The following is a 19,448-nucleotide window of genomic DNA, read 5'->3' on the forward strand; positions in this document are numbered from 1 at the left end:
CGGTGCCACAGTCTTCGCCCTCTCAAACTTCTGGCAGGCTAGACATGCTACTGACCTTTAAGCAAAAACTTGACAATATGAAACATTATGTACTCTCTTATAAGACATTCATTGAAATCATAATTTCTTATACAATATCACACATATCACATAATATCACACATATTTATAAATCCCTTTTTAGATTAGCCAAAGTCAAAGTGCTATACAGAAACCCATCCTAAAACCCCAAACAGCAAGCAATGCAGATGTAGAAGCACGGTGGCATGGAAAACTCCCTAGAAAGGAAAGAACCTAGGAAGAAACCTTGAGAAGAACCAGACTCTGAGGGGTGGCCAGTCCTCTTCTGGTTTTGCCGGTTGGAGATTGAACATCTTGGCCATGTACTGTTATAAACATTCATAGATGACCAGCAGGGTCAAATAATAACAATCACAGTGGTTGTAGAGGGTCAGCACCTCAGGAATAAATGTCAGTTGGTGCGGTAGAGAGAGAGAGAGAGTTGAAAACATCAGGTCCAGGACAAGGTAGCAGGTCTGGTGAAAAGGTCAGGGTTCCATAGCTGCAGGCAGAACAGTTGAAACTGGAGCAGCTGCACGACCAGGTGGACTGGGGACAGCAAGGAGTCATCAGGCCAGGTAGTCCTGAGGCATGGTCCTAGGGCACAGGTCCTCCGAGAGAAGAGAGAGTGTTAGAGGGAGCATACTTACATTCACACAGGACACCGGATAAGACAGGAGAAATACTCCATATATAACAGATGACCCCATCCCCCCCCGACATAAACTATTTCAGCAAAATTAAAGGAGGCTGAGCCAGGAGGGATCGGGAGATACTGTGGCCCGTTCGATGACACCCCCAGGCAGGGCCAACCAGGCAGGATATAACCCCACTCACTTTGCCAAAGCACAGCCCCCACACCGCTAGAGGGATATCTTCAAACCACCAACTTAACACCCTGAGACAAGGCAGAGTATAGCCCATGAACATCTCCCCCACAGCACGAACCCGATGTGGGGCGCCAACCTGGACAGGAAGATCACGTCAGTGAATCAACCCACTCAAGTGATGCACCCCTCCTAGGGATGGCATTGAAGAGCACCAGGAAGCCAGTGTCATGACGTTGCCCTCTTTGAGTACAGCGAGCACCATCCCCCGCTCTCTGCTTCTACAACCAGACTGCTGTGGTCAGAGGTCGTAAATTCCTGAGAAGACCTCATGGACGCACAGTTATAGAGAGTAGTTTTTCATGGATACAAATGAAATCCTTCCACCTCACAGAACTTGAGGTACAAATTTCATGTTCCAGAGAAAGTGTAAAAGATCGGTGAAGAATCCAGCTACAAACTGGTCCGTTTGGCACAACTTGGGAAGCTCAAGAGAGGCGGTGTGGCCACATTACCATAACACTGTTTATATAATAGCCTCAGATATGAGGTTTACTTCTAATTGTTGTATAAGATGAATGAGTGAGTATGATACTGTTTGTATAATTGTGTAATATATTGTGGACTGTTTAATGAAAAATACAATTCCCTTTTGATTTGAACTAAATCAGAGGACCGCCCCTGAGCCCAGTTAGGGTCAGACAGTCCTCTTCTGCCATTCAGAATAAAACCCAACTTTGATAAATTATCACCAGACCAAGCTTACCTCAATTATGAGATGGTTAAAGGTTGTAGAATCTTTTAACCATACCACGTGGTTAAACTCATAGACTATCGATACCGACAGAATAAGAACAATTCTTTGATACTAATTACTAGTCTGCAGCTAGGAATTCGGTATCATTGAACGCGAAGAACAACAACCGACGAAACATCCATTCTATAACGAATGTCACTTTGAACTATCCCCTCTAACCGAGACAGAGAGACGGACAATTCTAAAAAAATAAGGACTTTTCACCAGCGATCAAGACGACACACTAAGCGTAAATATATATATTGATTGCAATTGTTCCCGAATGAGTGAGCGTTCATGTGTAGTGACTTCATGGTAAAAAAAAAACACTTCCCTTTTGTCAAACAAGCCGCCATGCCGGTTCAGCCCACTAGGGGCACATTCTATCATTTCATGTAACCATATTTACTGTTTGTTTATGCATTTCTGTGAATTACTTAGTTAGTAATAAATAAATGATTTAAGACAATTGATGTATGGATGACTCAGTGACGACTGGGTTCGTGCAGATGACCAACAATTTACGTTTGGAATGAGACGAACGGGAGGTAAAATAAATAAATAATCAATCAGAAGACTATTGATCAGATATGAAAATATCTGAAAGGTTATATTGGGAAATTCTAACTTTGTAATCTGAATACTTTTCTTGGTGCCCCAACTTCCTAGTTAATTACAGTTACATGATTATTCAGTTTAATCGAGTAACTAGTTACAGAGAATCTTTGATCAAAACGAAGTCTTCAGTTTAATGATAGTAAAGACACGACACCGGGGGTAGAGGCAGAGAATCCCAGTGGAGAGAGGGGAACCGGCCAGGCAGAGACAGCAAGGGTGTTCGTCGCTCCAGTGCCTTTCCATTCACCTTCACACACCTGGGCCAGACTACACTCAATCATATGACCTACTGAAGAGATGAGTCTTCAATAAAGACAGAGCCTGCGTCTCTCACATGGGTAGGCAGACCATTCCATAAACATTTTGCTCTATAGGAGAAAGCCCTGCCTCCAGCTGTTTGCTTAGCAATTCTAGGGACAATAAGGAGGCCTGCATCTTGTGACCGTAGCGTACGTGTAGGTATGTACGGCAGGACCAAATCGCAAAGATAGGTAGGAGCAAGCCCATGTAATGCTTTGTAGGTTAGCAGTAAAACATTGAAATCAGCCCTAGCACTGGAGTAATATGATCACATTTTTTGGTTCTAGTCAAGATTCTAGCAGCCGTGTTAAGCACTAACTGAAGTTTATTTAGTGCTTTATCCAGGTAGCCGGAAATTAGAGCATTGCAGTAGTCTAATCTAGAAGTGACAAAATCATGAATACAAAGTCTCGCATTTTTGCAATGCAACGTAGATGGAAAAAAGCTGTCCTTGAAACAGTTTGCCCTAATTTGCTTTTTAATAATCATTCCATCAAACAAGTTCATGAATTTATCCCTACTGAAGTGAAAGCCATCCTCTCTTGGTGAATGCTGCTTTTCATTTAGCTTGCGACAGTATCAAAAATAAATGTAGGATTGTTCTTATTCTCCTCACTTAAGTTGGAAAAGTAGGATGATCGAGCAGCAGTGAGGGCTCTTCAATACTGCACGGTACGGTCTTTCCAAGCTATTCGGAAGACTTCCAGTTTGGTGTATAGCCATTTCTGTTCCAATTTTCTGTAAGCTTGCTTTAGGGCTCGGGTATTTTCTGTATACCAGGGAGCTAGTTTCTTATGACAAAATTGTTTTGTTTTTAGGGGTACGACTGCATCTAGGGTATTACGCAAGGTTACATTTTGTTCCTCAGTTAGGTGGTTAACTGATTGTTGTACCCTGACGTCCTTGGGTAGGTGGAGGGAGTCGAAGTGCATCAAGGAATCTTTTGGGTTGTCCGGGAATTTATAGCACGGCTTTTGATGATCCTTGGTTGGGGTCTGAGCAGATAATTTGTTGCGATTGCAAATGGAATAAAATGGTGTAAAATGAATAAAATGGTGGTCCGATAGCCCAGGATAATGAGGAAAAACATTAAGCTACACAATATTTATTAAATGGGACAAAACTAAGTCCAGAGTATGACTGTGGCATTGAGTAGGTCGGGAGACATGTTGGACAACTTGATTCGACGATGGCTACACTCTGTGCTAGTGGCAGACTCCACAAAGCTGACAGGCTGCCTGGCCTGCACCCTCTCTCATTGTAGAGCTAGAGGAGTAAGAGCCCTGTCTATGTTCATAGATAAGATGAGAGCACCCCTCCAGCTAGGATGGAGTCCGTCACTTCTCAGCAGGCCAGGCTCAGTCCTGTATGTGGGGGAGTCCCAGAAAGAGGGCCAGTTATCTACAAATTCTCTTTTGGGAAGGGCAGAATACAGTTTTCAACCAGCGATTGAGTAGTGAGACTGCTGTAGAGTTCATCACTCCCCCTAACTGGGTGATAATAGAATGTTTTTGACAAATGGTTAGTTCACTTGCCCAGCTGTCCAACTCCTTGACAATTCCCCATCAGAAGAAGCGTAGGTTGATTTTGGCAATCATGCGCTTCACTGGGAAATATCCAGCATGCCTCTGTCAGTACAGGCCTCTTTCTCCTGTTTAGTAAAAATCACTCTCCTGTGTGGCTGGCCATCCTTTCCCCGTAGGTATATATGATTGCCGAACAAGTTGGAAGAGAAGAGTTGTTGAAATACTCAAGTCTAAGTATATTTGCTCTGCTGTCTGTCTCTCTGCATACAGTAGCACGTTTGTATGAAGGTGTGGTTATTCACATTCAAATTGTTATATGCGTCTTTTTGTCAAAGCAACTTTCTCCCAACAGAAAAGTCAATGCGGACACCAACGAAGATGGCATCTCAGGTAAGCAGCACTGGGCTGTATTGATGTATCCTAAAAAATGACATGTGCTGCTTTAGATTAAAGAGAACCCTTCACTTTGAGAGCGAGCTGACCAAGGGAGTCGAAAATGTAGATATTGCCAGATGTTCACTGTGAGGACCAGGCCGTGGAAGCTTTATTGCTGGCACAAAGTGTCCATAACCAGAGGTAATTAAACTGTTCTGTTCTTTTTCTCCGTGGAATCTGTCTCGTGTGCATGAGTTAAAAAAACCTTAAGACGTCAGCTGCTAATTTTCAGATTTACACCAAACATTTCCACTGGACTGTTGCTGCCAAGTCATGGGTTAGCCTTGCAATAACCAAGTGGTGAGAAACACAGCCCTCATATATATATATATAAATGTGTCAGGTACACGGTATGTGACGCAAACACCTATTGGCATTCTGCGATTGTTTGTCCTCATGGGTCTGTTTTTCAGCTTAAGGTACTCTGTAGCCACTTGTGTGTGTGGTGTCCACATCATCCCTCTAGGTTATATCAGCGGTTTTGTTGAACCCCTCCCGCATCTGAACTGGCTGACAGAGGGCACGGCCTGATGTCACTTGGTTGAGTCAACAGGAAGTATTATTAAAGAGATGCTTTACATTGAAATCCCAGAGTTAATGATCCAAGATGACTGACCGTGTTAGAAAAAAAATGGCTTGATTATGCCCTCTCATCTGCAGGTATGTTTTGATGTGAGAGGAATCCTGTCACGACAGCGCAATTGTGATGAACTGAGAGACTACTAGGGTAGCCCTATCATTCATGAATCTTATGCTCTCTCCCCCCACCTCATCTAATGCACATTGAGTCAGTTCATCCTACTGGACAATGGAAAGCTTTTGTTTCGTCACCCATTGTTTGTCCTAGACGGGAAATTGGTGTGCAACACTTATCTCCCTCTGGTGGATGGTTCAGAGTTCCATGCTTACAAAAGGGTTGATTGATACATGTCAGATGACAAGCCTACGACATGGTGTTAAGGTAGCTCCAACGGTTAGGATTGTTTTATATAGAACACTTTATTTGACATGTTAGAACAATACATTACACCCAAAGAATGTATCCAGAAGAAACATATACATGACGCTCCTCAAAGAGGTCTTTGACATGTCGTTGACCTGTTGAGAGAGAGAGCGAACCTATTAGTTCAGTTATGGTCTGCCAGGGTCTGAAAAGCATAAAACAAGACCTACCTCTTTTCAGGTTGTCCTGATTCACACATTGTCCACTACAGGGGCCACCAGTGGGACTACTGGCATCACAGATGACCACATCACAATGGACAAAGACCTAGGAATCAAAGATTTGATGTTTTTTTTTTAAAGGGATGATTGCCACACACAAAATTAAAGAATAAAGATTGTTGGGTGAACTTTGTTACCTGGCCACTCGGCTCAACCGCATCATCGGCGAAGGAAAACATATAGGCCTCAAAGCGTTTGACGTGAGGGGGGAAGCGGACCCTGGCGTCAGCTTCTACCGGGTGGAAGACCACACGGTATGGATCCTCGGGGTTCTCACAGCTGCCAGTGTAGAGAGAGGGACTAAGTTATGAACAAGAAAACGCTGCAAACCCCAACCGCCTTGTGTACGAAGTCTTGTGGTGGTGTCATGACTGTCCTGTGAGGATCAGATCAATTTACAGCAGAAGTGGGTACGGAGGATACGATGTAAAGTTAATAAGTTGACTATCAATTTCTACCGTCTAGAGTTTAAGTCGGGAGACGGTAACTTTAAAACCGCTTCCTCTGCACCCCAAATCCTACGTTTTTATTTTATTTTAAAGAACAGAAATTGGGCTTTCCGTCAACAATATTTATTTTGGTCTACTGGAATGGCTTGTTAAATGACAGATGTCAAACATGTATATTCAATTCCATTGACATGAGGTGAGATGTCCCTCTAAATGGTTCTTAAAATTCTAAATGATCCAGAAAGGTCGCCTGTAGTCTGACCAGAATATTGATCGTGGTTTAACCAAAGTTGCCGAATAGATAGTCGGTATCATCATCAAGGCAATCATATTTTGCAACACAATTACTTCATTTTAAAACAAGAATTTCATGCAATGCGTCAGAGCAATTCTTCCGCTGTTGGAGAAAAATTGGTCACACAAAATAAATTCTACACCCACGGCAGCGGAGTCACATAGAGGACTTCTTTGAAGGGCGCAGCTCTACTATACAAAGTAACCTACGCATTGACAGTTTAGGCCTACTTTTTTAATTTGCATCTTTGGGAGGTTTATCCTTTAGTGTTTAACTGCCAGATATTAGCAAAAAGGAATTTGTGAAATCTGAAGACGTTACATTGAGAAACACCCACACCAGTACAAATCACTTGAGCTGACAGACGATGGTAAGGATTTTGCACAACGATATAGTTGCAGCTGAAGTGACAAATCTCAACTACCCATTTTGTGCACAGCCATGTGAATGTTGTGTCTTTTCCTATGATATACAAAACATTTCAGCCTGTTTTTTTAAAACTGCTATGACATTGCTGATTTAATAAACAGCTGCGAAGTTACGCCGTGTCCACATGGCCAAATTTAGGTTGATACCAATTCATAAAAATTGTAAAATTGCATGATTTCATAGCAAACCCGATCCCCCAAATGAATGGTTTTGACCAATAAAGTTGCTTCACTACACTGCTTGGTGTAACATGCAGCCAGATACTGAAAAGGCACCCGTAAAATAAAGGGTCATTTGCAGCGTGCATAATCATGGGCAAAGTCATTGTAGCCCATTACAAGGTAGGAAAAATAAGTCATCTTTCTATAGTAACCCAATTTAAATTCTTGATAAAAATTAGGCCAGCATGTCCATCTGTGGCAAAGTGCTCACCCAAATAAAAAAAATGGTAAAATGTTTTAAATATGAACATTAGCTAGCTAAATAAGGTTAGCAAGATGCTGCTACACTTGACTGTGGTATTTGTTCATGTTTAGCAACTCCCAATTAGCGCATTCCTCTAGGACAGGAAATTCCATTGAAAGAGGCATCAACTTCTGGGGATCCTGTCAACTGATACTATTCAGTTTCAAACATCCATGCTGCACAGGCATCTGAACCATCCTTTAGGTTTAGTGCAATAACTGTTTTAAACACAAGAGGTCACTTGTGCCTGAATTCAACCCAAAACCAACAACTATTCAGTCAGTGTTAAGAGCAGTTGTATGAAACCAAATCGGAAAGGCAAGCCAAGCTTGCCAGCCGCTCTCGATTTCCATTCGACTGACCATCAGCTTGGCACAACACTGAACTGTAGCAAACCAAAAGGATAACATTGAGTAAAAAGGTGTAGGTAATGCCAACATTAACCTTTTCACACACACACACGAGTTCCAAATATCTTCAACAGTCGCCCCAGTGAGAGTTGATTTTATGCGCGTGATGTCAGAATGCACTCACCGTTCCAACATGTGGACATTTAACCCGCGCTGACCTCAGACCAAGGCACACTACCTGCTCATTTTCTAGAGGCCGTTTCAACTTCTAATTTTGCCTCATTCATTCACAAAAGTAGCCCATTTCACGGTTGCAGACCATTTAGATTTGAGAATTTAATGAGCCGGACAAACTTTCCTTCAAAAGAAAGCCCAAGCACTTCCCCAGATCAAGTATACAGTCCTGGCACATTTATTGCCTTCCTTACAAATAACTGTGGACATGCGTGTATTCCTATCAAAGTGCCTTATTGTCACGTGTTGTCGTTTCTACTGCATCGTACCGTAAGTATAATGTACTTAGCGTTTTATTCATGCTTTTGATTCTTGCCTAGATTGTAATGACACGTGTGTAAAACACTTTTGAAGCTGGTACTGAATATGAGCTAATGCTAACGCCATACAATGCAGTCAGGTTATCACGTAAGCGTCTGTCAGACTTATGGTGATCTCAACTGGAGTACCCCCATTGTCTTGAATGCACTGAAGTCGTCAGTTGATTTGAACACGGCATCAGAGTGTAAACTATGGTACCTCAGGGTTGCCAGATCAGACCCTCCTTTCCAGGGGTATATAGCTTAGAAAAACTGTCTGCCTCACCATTTATTGTTGATAAATTCCCAGATCTTAGTAATATTTCCTGCATCATCCTCTTCACAATACCTTCCCAAGGACTTAGCCCCCAATAATGGATTGTGCTATATCTTGCAACTCTGTTTAGCTTTCGTGCTACGGTTGTATTTGGGGAGGTGACAACAATTGGTGTTTTGTATTGTTACCTGTAAACTACTTGTCATGTGTACGCCGTAACAAGTACAAACATTATCACATGCTGAAGTGGCCAAACTAAGTTAAGATCTCAGGCAACGGGCGCAGTGAACAGCATTCTAGGAGTTCTTGGTTGACAAACATGGCTGCCATACTTTCTATACTAGATTTACATGGCTCCCTTGTACCGCATCATACTGTAAAACAAGTCAACCTGTTATTTAGACTAGATGATAACGTTAACATTGATATATTTTACAAGCAAAGCTGGAATAAAGTTGTGAAGACCTTTATTTCTCAACACAAAACATTGTTTAGATGCTTTTCAGACAACGCGGTTTAGAGTCGTTTGATGCAGCATACGTTCCAATGATACGCTGCAGGGACCACTCAGTGATAACAAGCATGTGATCATACGCGCCAGAATCTCCCATAAGTGTGAAATTGGGTGGAGATCTGGTGACAGACCGCACACGGCTCACATCGTTTTTAAGCATTGTGACCACTCGACCTATGGATGGGGGCATAGCCACAGTAGCCAAAGTAAAGGTTGCTAATTACTCAGGAACCACACCTGTGGAATAACACTTGTTTAGGCCCAAAAACACCATGTTACCCATTAATGATGAGATTCCACCGGGGTCGGGAGTCGCGGTCCTCGTTGAGGGTGGCCCAGCAGTGGTCAAGCACCAGCGCTACCTTGGGATCAGAGGACGTGGTCAGCTCCACCTCAAAGTGCAGAGGCTGTCTAAGGTACCTCACCACTGGATAGTCCTCCTCCTGGTGGAACGTGTTATACGAGGCGTCTGGAACACAGAACAAGACAACCGGGGGTCGTGGTCAGTGGGCACCATCTGAACTTGTCCATTAAGAAATGCTCGTTTATCATATCCTGTTGTGCCCCAATGAACACAAGCCATTTATAGCAAAACACTATCCACCCCCCACTAGAGGCTTCTGACAAATTCCCAAATCAGCTCCTCACCGTTACTACATAGCCACACCTGTAGATCTCAGAACGCAAGAGTAATATATCACAAGGCTTACATTTTTGGGAATGGTTTTGTAAAGGAGACCTTTAAAGGAGATTCTTTTAGAGGCTAGGGGTCAAGTTGAAATTCTGAATTTGTGCACGCTTACCCTGAGCGAGTCTCATTCTGACCATTAGTCGACCCGTCCCAGTCTCGGCAAAAGGCTCGTTGTCACGCGGCCTGGTCAGGAAGGCCAATGTGCGAGTGATGTTGGCCACATAGTAGCAGGAAACCTTTAACCTAAAAAGAGGGATGTAAGCAACTTCAATAGGGGAAACGTCAAGCAGTGGAGTGGACACTGGTAGTAGAGGCACATTTTCCCTGTATACAAAGTATTGAGCAATGGATGAAGAAAAATAAACCTTATGAAAGCTAATAGCTAACAATTGTGATGCGTAATGCACTTACTGATATTCCTCCTCTGAAGATGTCGTGGCATTCAGCTTCACCTCAAGTTCATCTGGCAAGGAGATTTCGTTCTCATACAGCATGACATTGTTGATAAACTATGTAGTAGAGGGGAATTGCTTATTACAGCCTGAAGAAGCAAACAGTCCGTAAATACACAGTACCCATCACCTCAGGGTAATAGTCATATTACCTTCCTGGTGGTGCCACAGGAGTTCACAGTGAAGTGGAAGTAGGCGAAGCGATCGTCACTGTAGGTGGGACCACAGGCGGGGTCGCTCAGGGTCAGCTGACCGGGGTTCAGACCGGGAGCAGACTCCACCTTCACTGCCAGCGCAGTCATCGTTCCGTTAGAGAAACACTCTTGGAGGTGGGGGAGCAAAAGACAGGTAGCCATCAGACCTGGGTTCTATATTTGTTACACTTATTGAGCTTGAACCAATGGAATAGCACCAAAAATGCAAACCATGCCCATCTGGCACTACCATTTAGACTCACGGTATTTGCAAGGAACCCAGGTTTGGTAACCAAGTTAAACGACAATTTATCGTAAGTAATTGTTTGAGAACCAACCAGTCAGCGTTTTGAGGAAGCTGCAAGCCAGGGAAAAGTATTTGATGGTCATGTTGTTGTAAGGATTCAACAGAGCCACATCCAGTCTGCTCCTGACAGAGGACGAGTGAACCGACTGGGAACCAATGGGAGAGTTCATTAGTCCAATATTGTATGCATGTATACAGGGTAAGGAAAGCAAAGCTAGCTGCAGCAATTTAGGTTAACATGTTTTGGGAGAGCGTCGTACCTCAAACACTGCGTCCGGCGAAGAGAAGGGCAACGTGATGGTGAAGTCTGTGTCGCCCTCTGTTAAATACTGTTGAGCAAACTCATGGTTAAGCAGCCGCTTGCCAACCAAGACCACAAAAAAGGGCTCTTGGTTCCTGTAGTCCACAGTGATGTGGAAGTTCTCCTGATCACAGTTGCCAGTGACTGAGGGTGGCACTACAAGGACAAACAGGGTTGTGTTCATTAATTAAGCACAAAAACCAGGAAGGTCCTACTTGAACTTGTCCAAGAAGAAACCCTTGTTTAGATTGCAAAATGTTTTGCTACGGTGGGACTGAATAAACACGATCCTGGCAAATCAGGAACAGGGAAACTGGGTCCAAATACTCTAAAGCTTAACATTCTTTGTAGAAAGACCGCATAGGAAAACCCTACAGTATGGCTAGTTGGTCTTTCACTGCCAATTATTAACGAGAGGAAACCATTCAACAGTAGTTTGGCGTAGTCCAGAGGCATACCAATGTCCAGCAGTACAGCGTCCACAACGGCAGAGTGAGAGAAAGGAGCGTACTCTGGAAAGATGACCAGGCCGTAGATCAGCTGAAGAGTGAAGGTTGTGACACCTTGTTCCGCCCTTCTCTGTAGTGAAGTTAAAAGCATTGGTCAGCATTATTGTTGCAACAGAACTCTATTCAACATCAAGTGACAACTAAGTACATATGGGGACTATTAAAACAACACTTGAGTAAATGAGGGATACAAAGTACATTTGTGCCATTATTTATATTTTGTTGGTGGCCCACTTATTAGGGCATGAACAAATCACTGCGTGTGGCTTTGCATTTAACAGAAACACACCTCCTTAAAGACCACCGGGTCTGAGAAGGGCACCTCCATCCTGAAGGTCTTCAAGGTGTTGTCCGGGGATCTCTGCTCTTGAACATTGAAGCCCCTGGCGTTGCACTCTGCAACAGTTAGCACCATGGTGGGAAAGGTGATGTTCAGCAGCTCCACATCAAGGTTGAAGGTCCCCAACTCAAGCACAAACACTGCCTGCTCAGGAACTGTGTCTAAGGGCGTGTCTGTTCATTGGCAAACAAAGGAAAACATTTTGAAATGCGGTACAATGGAAGTTGAAAATGGACATTTGTTATTGGGTAAGTCCAGGTATTGCCTCCCCGTTTCAGTACATTTTCTGTTTTGTGCCTAATGAACAACCCAGGCATCCCAAATTACCATAGGCGCTATTTAACTAAACCAGACTCACAGTTGCGAACTTGTGGAGGCCTGGCCATCGGAGGTGTTGTGATAGGGAAGAGGACTTTATAGCTGGTGTTCTCGTGTGCGACCTCCTCGATCCACAGCAACTCAAGCATGGGCTCAATGGTGTAAGTGACAAAGTACTGGTCATCCTGAATATGGCTCTGTAAGGGAGACGAGTGATGCAGTCAGGCTGTAATACACAATTTGAGTGCAAAAACAGGTAAATGTTCCTTATAAGCCAGAATGTTAAATACAATTATTCTACCACTTGTCTTTTTGCCACTCGTAATTTAAGACACAATATCCAAAGGAAAGTATTGGTTACCAGACTTTAGAAAGCTGGTAGGTGTATGGTTGTCAACTTGCATTTTCAAAGCAACTGACACGCAAAGTAAACACTTGCGCAATATGTAAACAGCAGCCGAGTGTTGCTTGCATTCAGTTGACAGTGGCAAAGCTACCGCCTCCCTAAAAAGTCAGGTAAACAATACTTCAGTGTGGATATTTGGTCTGAAATTTCAAGCGGCTAAAGGACAAACTGCAAAGACAAGAGGTAGAGTATGTTTAAGTGTAATTTTATGCAAAATTCTCACAATTTTGCAAACCATTGTATATTAGCCTGGTTAAGCAAACAATTGCTCAATAAGAAACGTTTCTAGGAGTTTACCCATGAGAGATGGCAAAGGGTTACTGCAAAGCACTGACAACTGCTATAGTATAAAGGGCTCTACAAATTAAACAGGAACATTTTACTCATCCAATGCTGACCTTGAAGTAGCCGCCAACCGCCCCCACCGGAATTTCAACAATAATATGAGCCTCTGTGACTAAAACCGAGTAGTTTCTGGCAGCCATTTCCTCAGTGTCCAGCCTCTTAGCGTCAATTCCCATGTACACCTCCAACATGGTGAAGGCATCAGAGGAGAAAAGTGGGTCTATGTGCTTGGGCATGTACCAGGTGATCACTTCTGGAGTAAAGGCCACTGCCTCTGCAGTGACACAAGAAGCCAAGTGCACATCAAAATAGAACATTTTGCAACTGAAAACTGTGCCATTATTTGGAAAACTGAACACTACATGAATGTCTTGTCTGGAGCCAATTAAGAACTGGGCTTATAGGATCTTAAATTATTTCACACTCAACCTGGTGTTGGACAAACAGCCGTGGCATCTACTCGAGTAACCAGCCACTTCTGCTCAAAGAAGGTTGAGGTTGATAGCACCCGCATCGGAACCCCAGCTACCTGTTCAGGGGGCAACCACACCAGGGCCGTGTTCAGTAGGACACACCGTATTAACAATATGTTGCAGAGTTCAGGTAGGGCCACCGTTTCCAAATGTTTGCTCTACTGAACATGACCCAGTTCATGGAGGTCAGCTTACATTCTGGAGGTATGTCTCCTCTGCATTATGAGGGCTTCTTAACACCAGCCGTGTGGGAGTGTTGGCTATTGCATAGCCCTTTCTTTGGACCTCATCCACATTCATGACATTCTTGCTAGGACTAAAGACGACTGCTGTCATTTTGTATCCTGAAGCAACAGCCTGTCTCAGGAAATGGAAACATGAATTAAACAAAATTGTCAACAAACGCACATTGTTTAGCACCATCCTGTCATTTTGTAGTGAAATTACAGAAACTGAAATATATAAACCTCAGCTCCCCTCCGGAAGTTGCCGCTCCTTGCTTTCGGGCCCCCAGTGAGCTGTTTGGGGATGGTTTGGATGTCTGGAAGAGTCCTTCTGACAGACACCTAGAGAAGAAAGGCCATTATTCCCTATGCATTTTCTCCCTCCCATACAAGAGGAAATCAAGGGCCAGTTCTCAATCTGTCCACTCACCTCCTTAAATGCATTGAGAATAGGCCAAAATTCCTCACCTCTAAAGTTCTCCTATGTGCATTTTGAAGACGCGAGTGGAATTGAGATCAAGACCTAGAGTCAAGACCTCTACGTTGTGTCGCAGAAGAAATGAAACACTGGACAGTTGTAGCTCTAGACAGATCATTTATACAGGCAGTACGACAAGCGGGACTGTAAACATGTCCATTGGGGCATGCTCTGCTCACTTGCCTCCATGTAGTTGCGGTCGCACAGAATCTCTCGGGAGGTCCAGGGGGTGTAGCTACAGGTTTTGCCCACTCTATAAACAGGGTCTTCAGTCATGTGGTTTCCTGGCAGCCTGAACTGCATGACCAAGCTGAACATCTTATCCTAAAATGAAGGGGGAAGGGAAAAAAGCCTTCATTATATAGCAAAAAAACTAAATTCAGGTGACATTCATGCAAGTTATAGACTGTGGCAAAATTGGCTATATGAATGCAGCTGCCACTGTATTGAAGCCACACTACAGGAGTAGAGCTCAATAGTTCACATCACTGCAGTCTGTATCAGAAAGTTGGCTGGCCCTCTGAAAGCCCTCCATAAACTTCTGCTGTACCTTACGTCATCGTTAACTTAGAGGTAAGAGATACCAGACCAAGGGGTGGCTAACAATGGAGATCCTTTTGATATCCACAGAGTTAAGGAAAACTGCTTCAATGTTCCTGGAACCGGACTTCTAATAACCTCCATGCGCTAAATTGTATGTATTAGCAGCTCTACGGCAACTCAGGCTTATTGAGGACCTTTTTACTGAAGAATGGGTTCAGTTATTTCATTTTTCCATCTAGTGATGCAAATATTGACTTGTATCTTTGTGTAGACAGGGCTCATCTGTAAAAGAGCCTGGTCTCAGCATGACTCCATGTCAAAGGTAAATAAAATAACATTGCTACAGTATGAGTTGCAAATGCAGTGACACTGAAAGGCAAACTGTCCATTTGAAGTACAAGCAAACACTACAGTTCTTAGGGTTACCATGTTTTGGGAAAAGCAGTTTTGAAGAGAAGCAAAAAACATGGCATTCCCCATGGGGTCAAATTTAAAGCTGAATCCACACTGAGTAGCAAGGCCAGGCGTCAGGTTTATGATTTGTGTGTCATCTGGAAGGGACGGAGATGGTGTGAACACAATAGTTGACAAGCAATATCAAGCCATGAATTATGAAAGGAGAGAAAGAGAATCATAAGAGGCAAACTCACTGAAGACAGCGTCAACCTCTCCAAAAAGAGGAGCGACACTCAAACGAATAACGTTACCAAGGCATTCAGCGTTGAGGTCATCTGGAATAGGAAAGGTTAGTTAAAAAATATTGTCAAACGCTTAGTGCTTAAATGTGCAAGGTGCAAAATGCATACTTATAGGTGTCTGTTGTGCTTGTATGCCCACAGCTGCCATCAATAGGCAAAACAACCTGTAAGGCATTTGACAAATTATTATGATTAAAAGGAGGAAGAACACAACTCAAATGTTTGCGTCGCATAAGACTCTCCTAGGCCTGCTACTACTTACCCTGAACTATGGAAAATAATCATTGTAGAACAGATTTGTTCTGATAAAATACCCAGCTACAGAACCTGATATTTGACCCAAAGTGTGCAGCCTACAGCCCAGGGGTATGCAACTTTTACCCTATGACAAAGGCTTCCCACACTCAGTCACCTGAACCCCAAAGGGCTGCACATTTTCTTTTTATTCCCCTAGCCCTACAAAGCTGATTCAAATAATCATCCAGCTTTGTTAATCTGAATCAGCTGTGTAGTGTTAGGACAAAAACCTAAATGTAAGGCTACTGTTCAATTTTAGAAGGGTGCTCCGCCCTCACCGCTTTTATCCATTCATGTCAGGGGCCATGGACCGGTGCACCTCGGCTCAGGTTAATAGAACTCCCTCATTAGCAGCACAACAGCCTTTCACAGGTGAAAAGCATAATTACCCAACCGTCTACAATTGTAGCCCAGACAGAGAGAAAGATATTGGCCTCTAATGGCCAAAATGCTGCATTTGCATGCACTTTCACACTTTGAATGTAGTCAACTGGGTGGGACTACCAACTTCATTTGGCTGAGCCCTACTGGTGACCCTGTTGAAGTCATGTCCAATCGGGTCATCAGAAGGGCTCAGACAATTGTGAAGAAGAAATGTTACTACTTTAATGTGAAGATAGCCTCAATGGCGCTGCCCATGCTGTCACAGACACTATATTGGCACAGATACATCGATGAGTCTTTTATCTTCTTATGGCTTCTTATTATCTTCTTGTCCAGAGGTGCCCAGAGTAAACTGCCTGCTACACAGTCCCAGAAGCTAAGATATGCATATTATTAGTATATTTGGATAGAAAACCCTCTGAAGGTTCTAAAACCGTTTGAATGATGTCTGTGAGTATAACAGAACACATATGGCAGGCAAAAACCTGAGAACAAAATCCAACCAGGGAGTGGGAAATCTGAGGTTGGTCATTTTTCAACTCATTCCCTATTGAAGACACAGTGGGATATTGGTCATGTTACACTTCCTAGATGTCAACAGGCTTCCACTAGATGTCAACAGTCTTTAGAACCTTGTTTGATGCTTCTACTGTGAGGTGAGGGCGAATGAGAGGGGAATGAGTCAGAGGTCTGGCAGAATGCCTTGAGCTCGTGACGCTCGTTCACATGAGAGCGAGCTCTGTTCCATCGCAATTCTACAGACAAAGGAATTCTCCGGTTGGAACATTATTGAAGATGTATTTTAACAACATCCTAAAGATTGATTCTATACATCGTTTGACATGTTTCTACGGACTGTAACGGAACTTTTTGACATTTCGTCTGCTCCTAATGAACACGCTTCGTGAGATTGGATTTGTTTACAAAATTTCAACTTGCATTTCTTTGGGGGGACGCACAGCCCTCCATGTGCTCGCCAGAGGTAGCCTGACTGCCATTAGGTACCGAGATGAGATCCTCAGACCCCTTGTGAGACCATATGCTGGTGTGGTTGGCCCTGGGTTCCTCCTAATGCAAGACAATGCTAGACCTCGTGTGGCTGGAGTGTGTCAGCAGTTCCTGCAAGAGGAAGGCATTGATGCTATGGACTGGCCCGCCCATTCCCCAGACCTGAATCCAATTGAGCACATCTGGGACATGTGTTGATGAATAGGTATATGAGAAACGAGACCAAGTCGAGACGCTGGACAAGGCGGATACGGTATAGTAAAGGCCGTTTATTCAAGAGTAATGATATCTGGCAATTACGTGCACGGCTCCGTTTCGTCAAGTTCTCATGCGAACCATTGGAAAAAGAAAGAGGCCGGTCACAATCGTACAGTTAATTTTATACATTGAAATGACGTAGGTAGATTCTAGTAGTCCTGGCTTTCTGATAGGTTGTTTGCAGATGATAGACAGTCTCCTCCAGCCTGGTGTCAGTATCCCATTGGTTCTCGACGGAGTTCTTTGTCTTTGGAGCCCATCCAGAAGGGGAGGGGCTGCGTGTGTGTGCGTTCCTGTCTTGGCAAGTCTGTGTGTCTTTTCAGTGAGTGCGTGTGTGAGAGATTCTGTATGGCCCTTCCATGTTTTACTGTGAAAATACGTTGCTATGTGTTGTCACAGTTATAGCAATGCAATAGCAGTAAGCTGGTCATTTGCATAGGAAATAGCACTTCATTACAAATCCCCCTTTTCACGTCTCCTAAGAGACGTGACATGAATTAAAAGCAAGTAAAATGTATAGTCCCCCTCTTTACGTCTCGAAAGAGACGTGACAACTACTCATATGTGCATGTTTCAAACTCCACCAGAGGATCCTCCTGTTGTAGGAGGGGGAACATCAGTGCAGGGTCATTATTTGGTGGAATAGCAGAAGTAATAACACGAGAAAGCAGGGAGCGGGCACATGGGATGCAACAACAGCCACAGAGGGTTAATATAGCGACGAACACAGAGATAGAGACCAGAATAGTAGGGACCAAGACCTTATATTTACCAAATGCATCCATCCAGGAGTCCCACATGCTGGTATCAACCCCAGAGTGGGATTTCATTTTACCATTAAGGGTACGCAGGCCTTCTAACGCCAAAGTGAGGCTGCCATCAGAGGCTGTGTTATTAGGGATAAATGTGCAACATTGCTCCCCAAACATAAAACATATCCCACCCTTCTCAGCCAGCAACATGTCAACGGCAATGCGATTTTGAAAAGCCATAAGTGAGGTGGCAGCCAGTTGACCATGTACGGCCTTGTTGAGTCCAGTTACCTAATTTTTGGACATTGAAATGTATATAGTTAATGCGGTCAACATTTTTATTCACAGTGCACCACCAGCAGAGAGATGATTCAAAACCTGCGGCGACCTGGTCCACCAGCTTGTACTCATCAGGGACCCCCCTAGGAACCCCTATGGCATCAATATATGTGGGATCCCCACCAGTCGGGGCTGCTTCCCGCTTGGTTCTGGTAGGCAGAAACTGTGGGTCCACAGCCTGTATCCGGGTCACCAAATCACCCACACCTATAGGGTAAACAGAGATAGGCAGCAGAAGTGTTACAAGCGCACAAGTACCCGTGGCATTATTGGGAGTTCTGTCAAAAAGCCGAGGTCCCCCACACCACCACCAGATGTCAGCCCTGATCACTGGCTTAAAACCACCCACTACTATGATAGTATTTGTACACCAACCCACAGGGAGCAACCCTAACTGTAGTATACCCCCTGTCATGTTAATACAGGAGAATTTGGCCCTGGCAACATCAGAGGAAAATACTGGTGCCCTGACCGTAGCGGAGACCACAGGGTAAACTGCATCCCACAAGGAGCAATTACCAGTCGGATTGTCTTTGTCCATAAGGGGCATTAAACATCCGATGTTGACAGTGGCCGGGACAATGCGGAGCAATGGTCTTGCACCCATGCAAACTACGCAACTAGTGGGGGTTGTATTGGCTGCTTGTTCGGTCAATAATAACCAATTGTTAGACAAACCTGAGACACTTGTAGCAACCAGAATGTTCTCATCCGGGGTAGGGGTAGTGGCCACTAAAACAGCAGAACCCCACCCATCCCTGTGCTGGGGTAGGGTATGTGGTTTCGCCATATCGTCACGCACCGTCACAGAAGTAGGCTGTGGTTGTGGCGTAAAGCAGATATATAGTGTGAAATAGACTTCGGCCCTGCTGCTATCTACATATGGGGCCAACGTAAAAACCTGGCAACCCATAGTGGTCCCAGGCCGTATAATCAGCTTCATTTGAAAACCAGTGCGTGAAAGTGTAAGCCGTTTGCGCCAGGCAAGGACAGCCCGTCCCTTGGAATAGCTGGACCAGTCATATCCTGTTTC

At 44.0% G+C, this 19,448-nt stretch overlaps 1 protein-coding gene across 1 annotated transcript; it reads right to left on the reverse strand.

The window, feature by feature from the left end:
- Positions 1-5,541: 5,541 nt before the first annotated feature.
- Positions 5,542-15,920, reverse strand: LOC109883936 (uncharacterized). The gene is made up of 21 exons (XM_031800583.1): positions 15,640-15,920; positions 15,486-15,541; positions 15,330-15,410; positions 15,106-15,230; positions 14,320-14,460; positions 13,902-14,000; positions 13,630-13,791; positions 13,391-13,490; positions 13,015-13,235; positions 12,251-12,407; positions 11,842-12,065; positions 11,502-11,622; positions 11,003-11,199; positions 10,774-10,888; positions 10,394-10,563; positions 10,201-10,298; positions 9,902-10,032; positions 9,378-9,567; positions 5,924-6,065; positions 5,736-5,832; positions 5,542-5,660 (listed from the first exon to the last, which is right to left on the reverse strand). Exons 1-21 carry the CDS (start codon positions 15,660-15,662, stop codon positions 5,587-5,589), a joined length of 2,724 nt encoding a protein of 907 aa, XP_031656443.1. The 5' UTR covers positions 15,663-15,920; the 3' UTR covers positions 5,542-5,586.
- Positions 15,921-19,448: the final 3,528 nt, after the last annotated feature.

Source organism: Oncorhynchus kisutch, linkage group LG21, assembly GCF_002021735.2.
Source record: "Oncorhynchus kisutch isolate 150728-3 linkage group LG21, Okis_V2, whole genome shotgun sequence".
NCBI classification, from domain to species: Eukaryota; Metazoa; Chordata; class Actinopteri; order Salmoniformes; family Salmonidae; genus Oncorhynchus; species Oncorhynchus kisutch.

Bases quoted from the DNA above. Each gene is read 5' to 3' on its own strand.
- LOC109883936 (XM_031800583.1), bottom strand. From the start codon at position 15,662: ATGATTATTTTCCATAGTTCAGG. The intron at 15,542-15,639 runs GTAAGTAGTAGC...AATGCCTTACAG, and splicing joins ATTATTTTCCATAGTTCAGG to GTTGTTTTGCCTATTGATGG. The intron at 9,568-9,901 runs GTAAGCGTGCAC...TCTGTGTTCCAG, and splicing joins CAGAATGAGACTCGCTCAGG to ACGCCTCGTATAACACGTTC.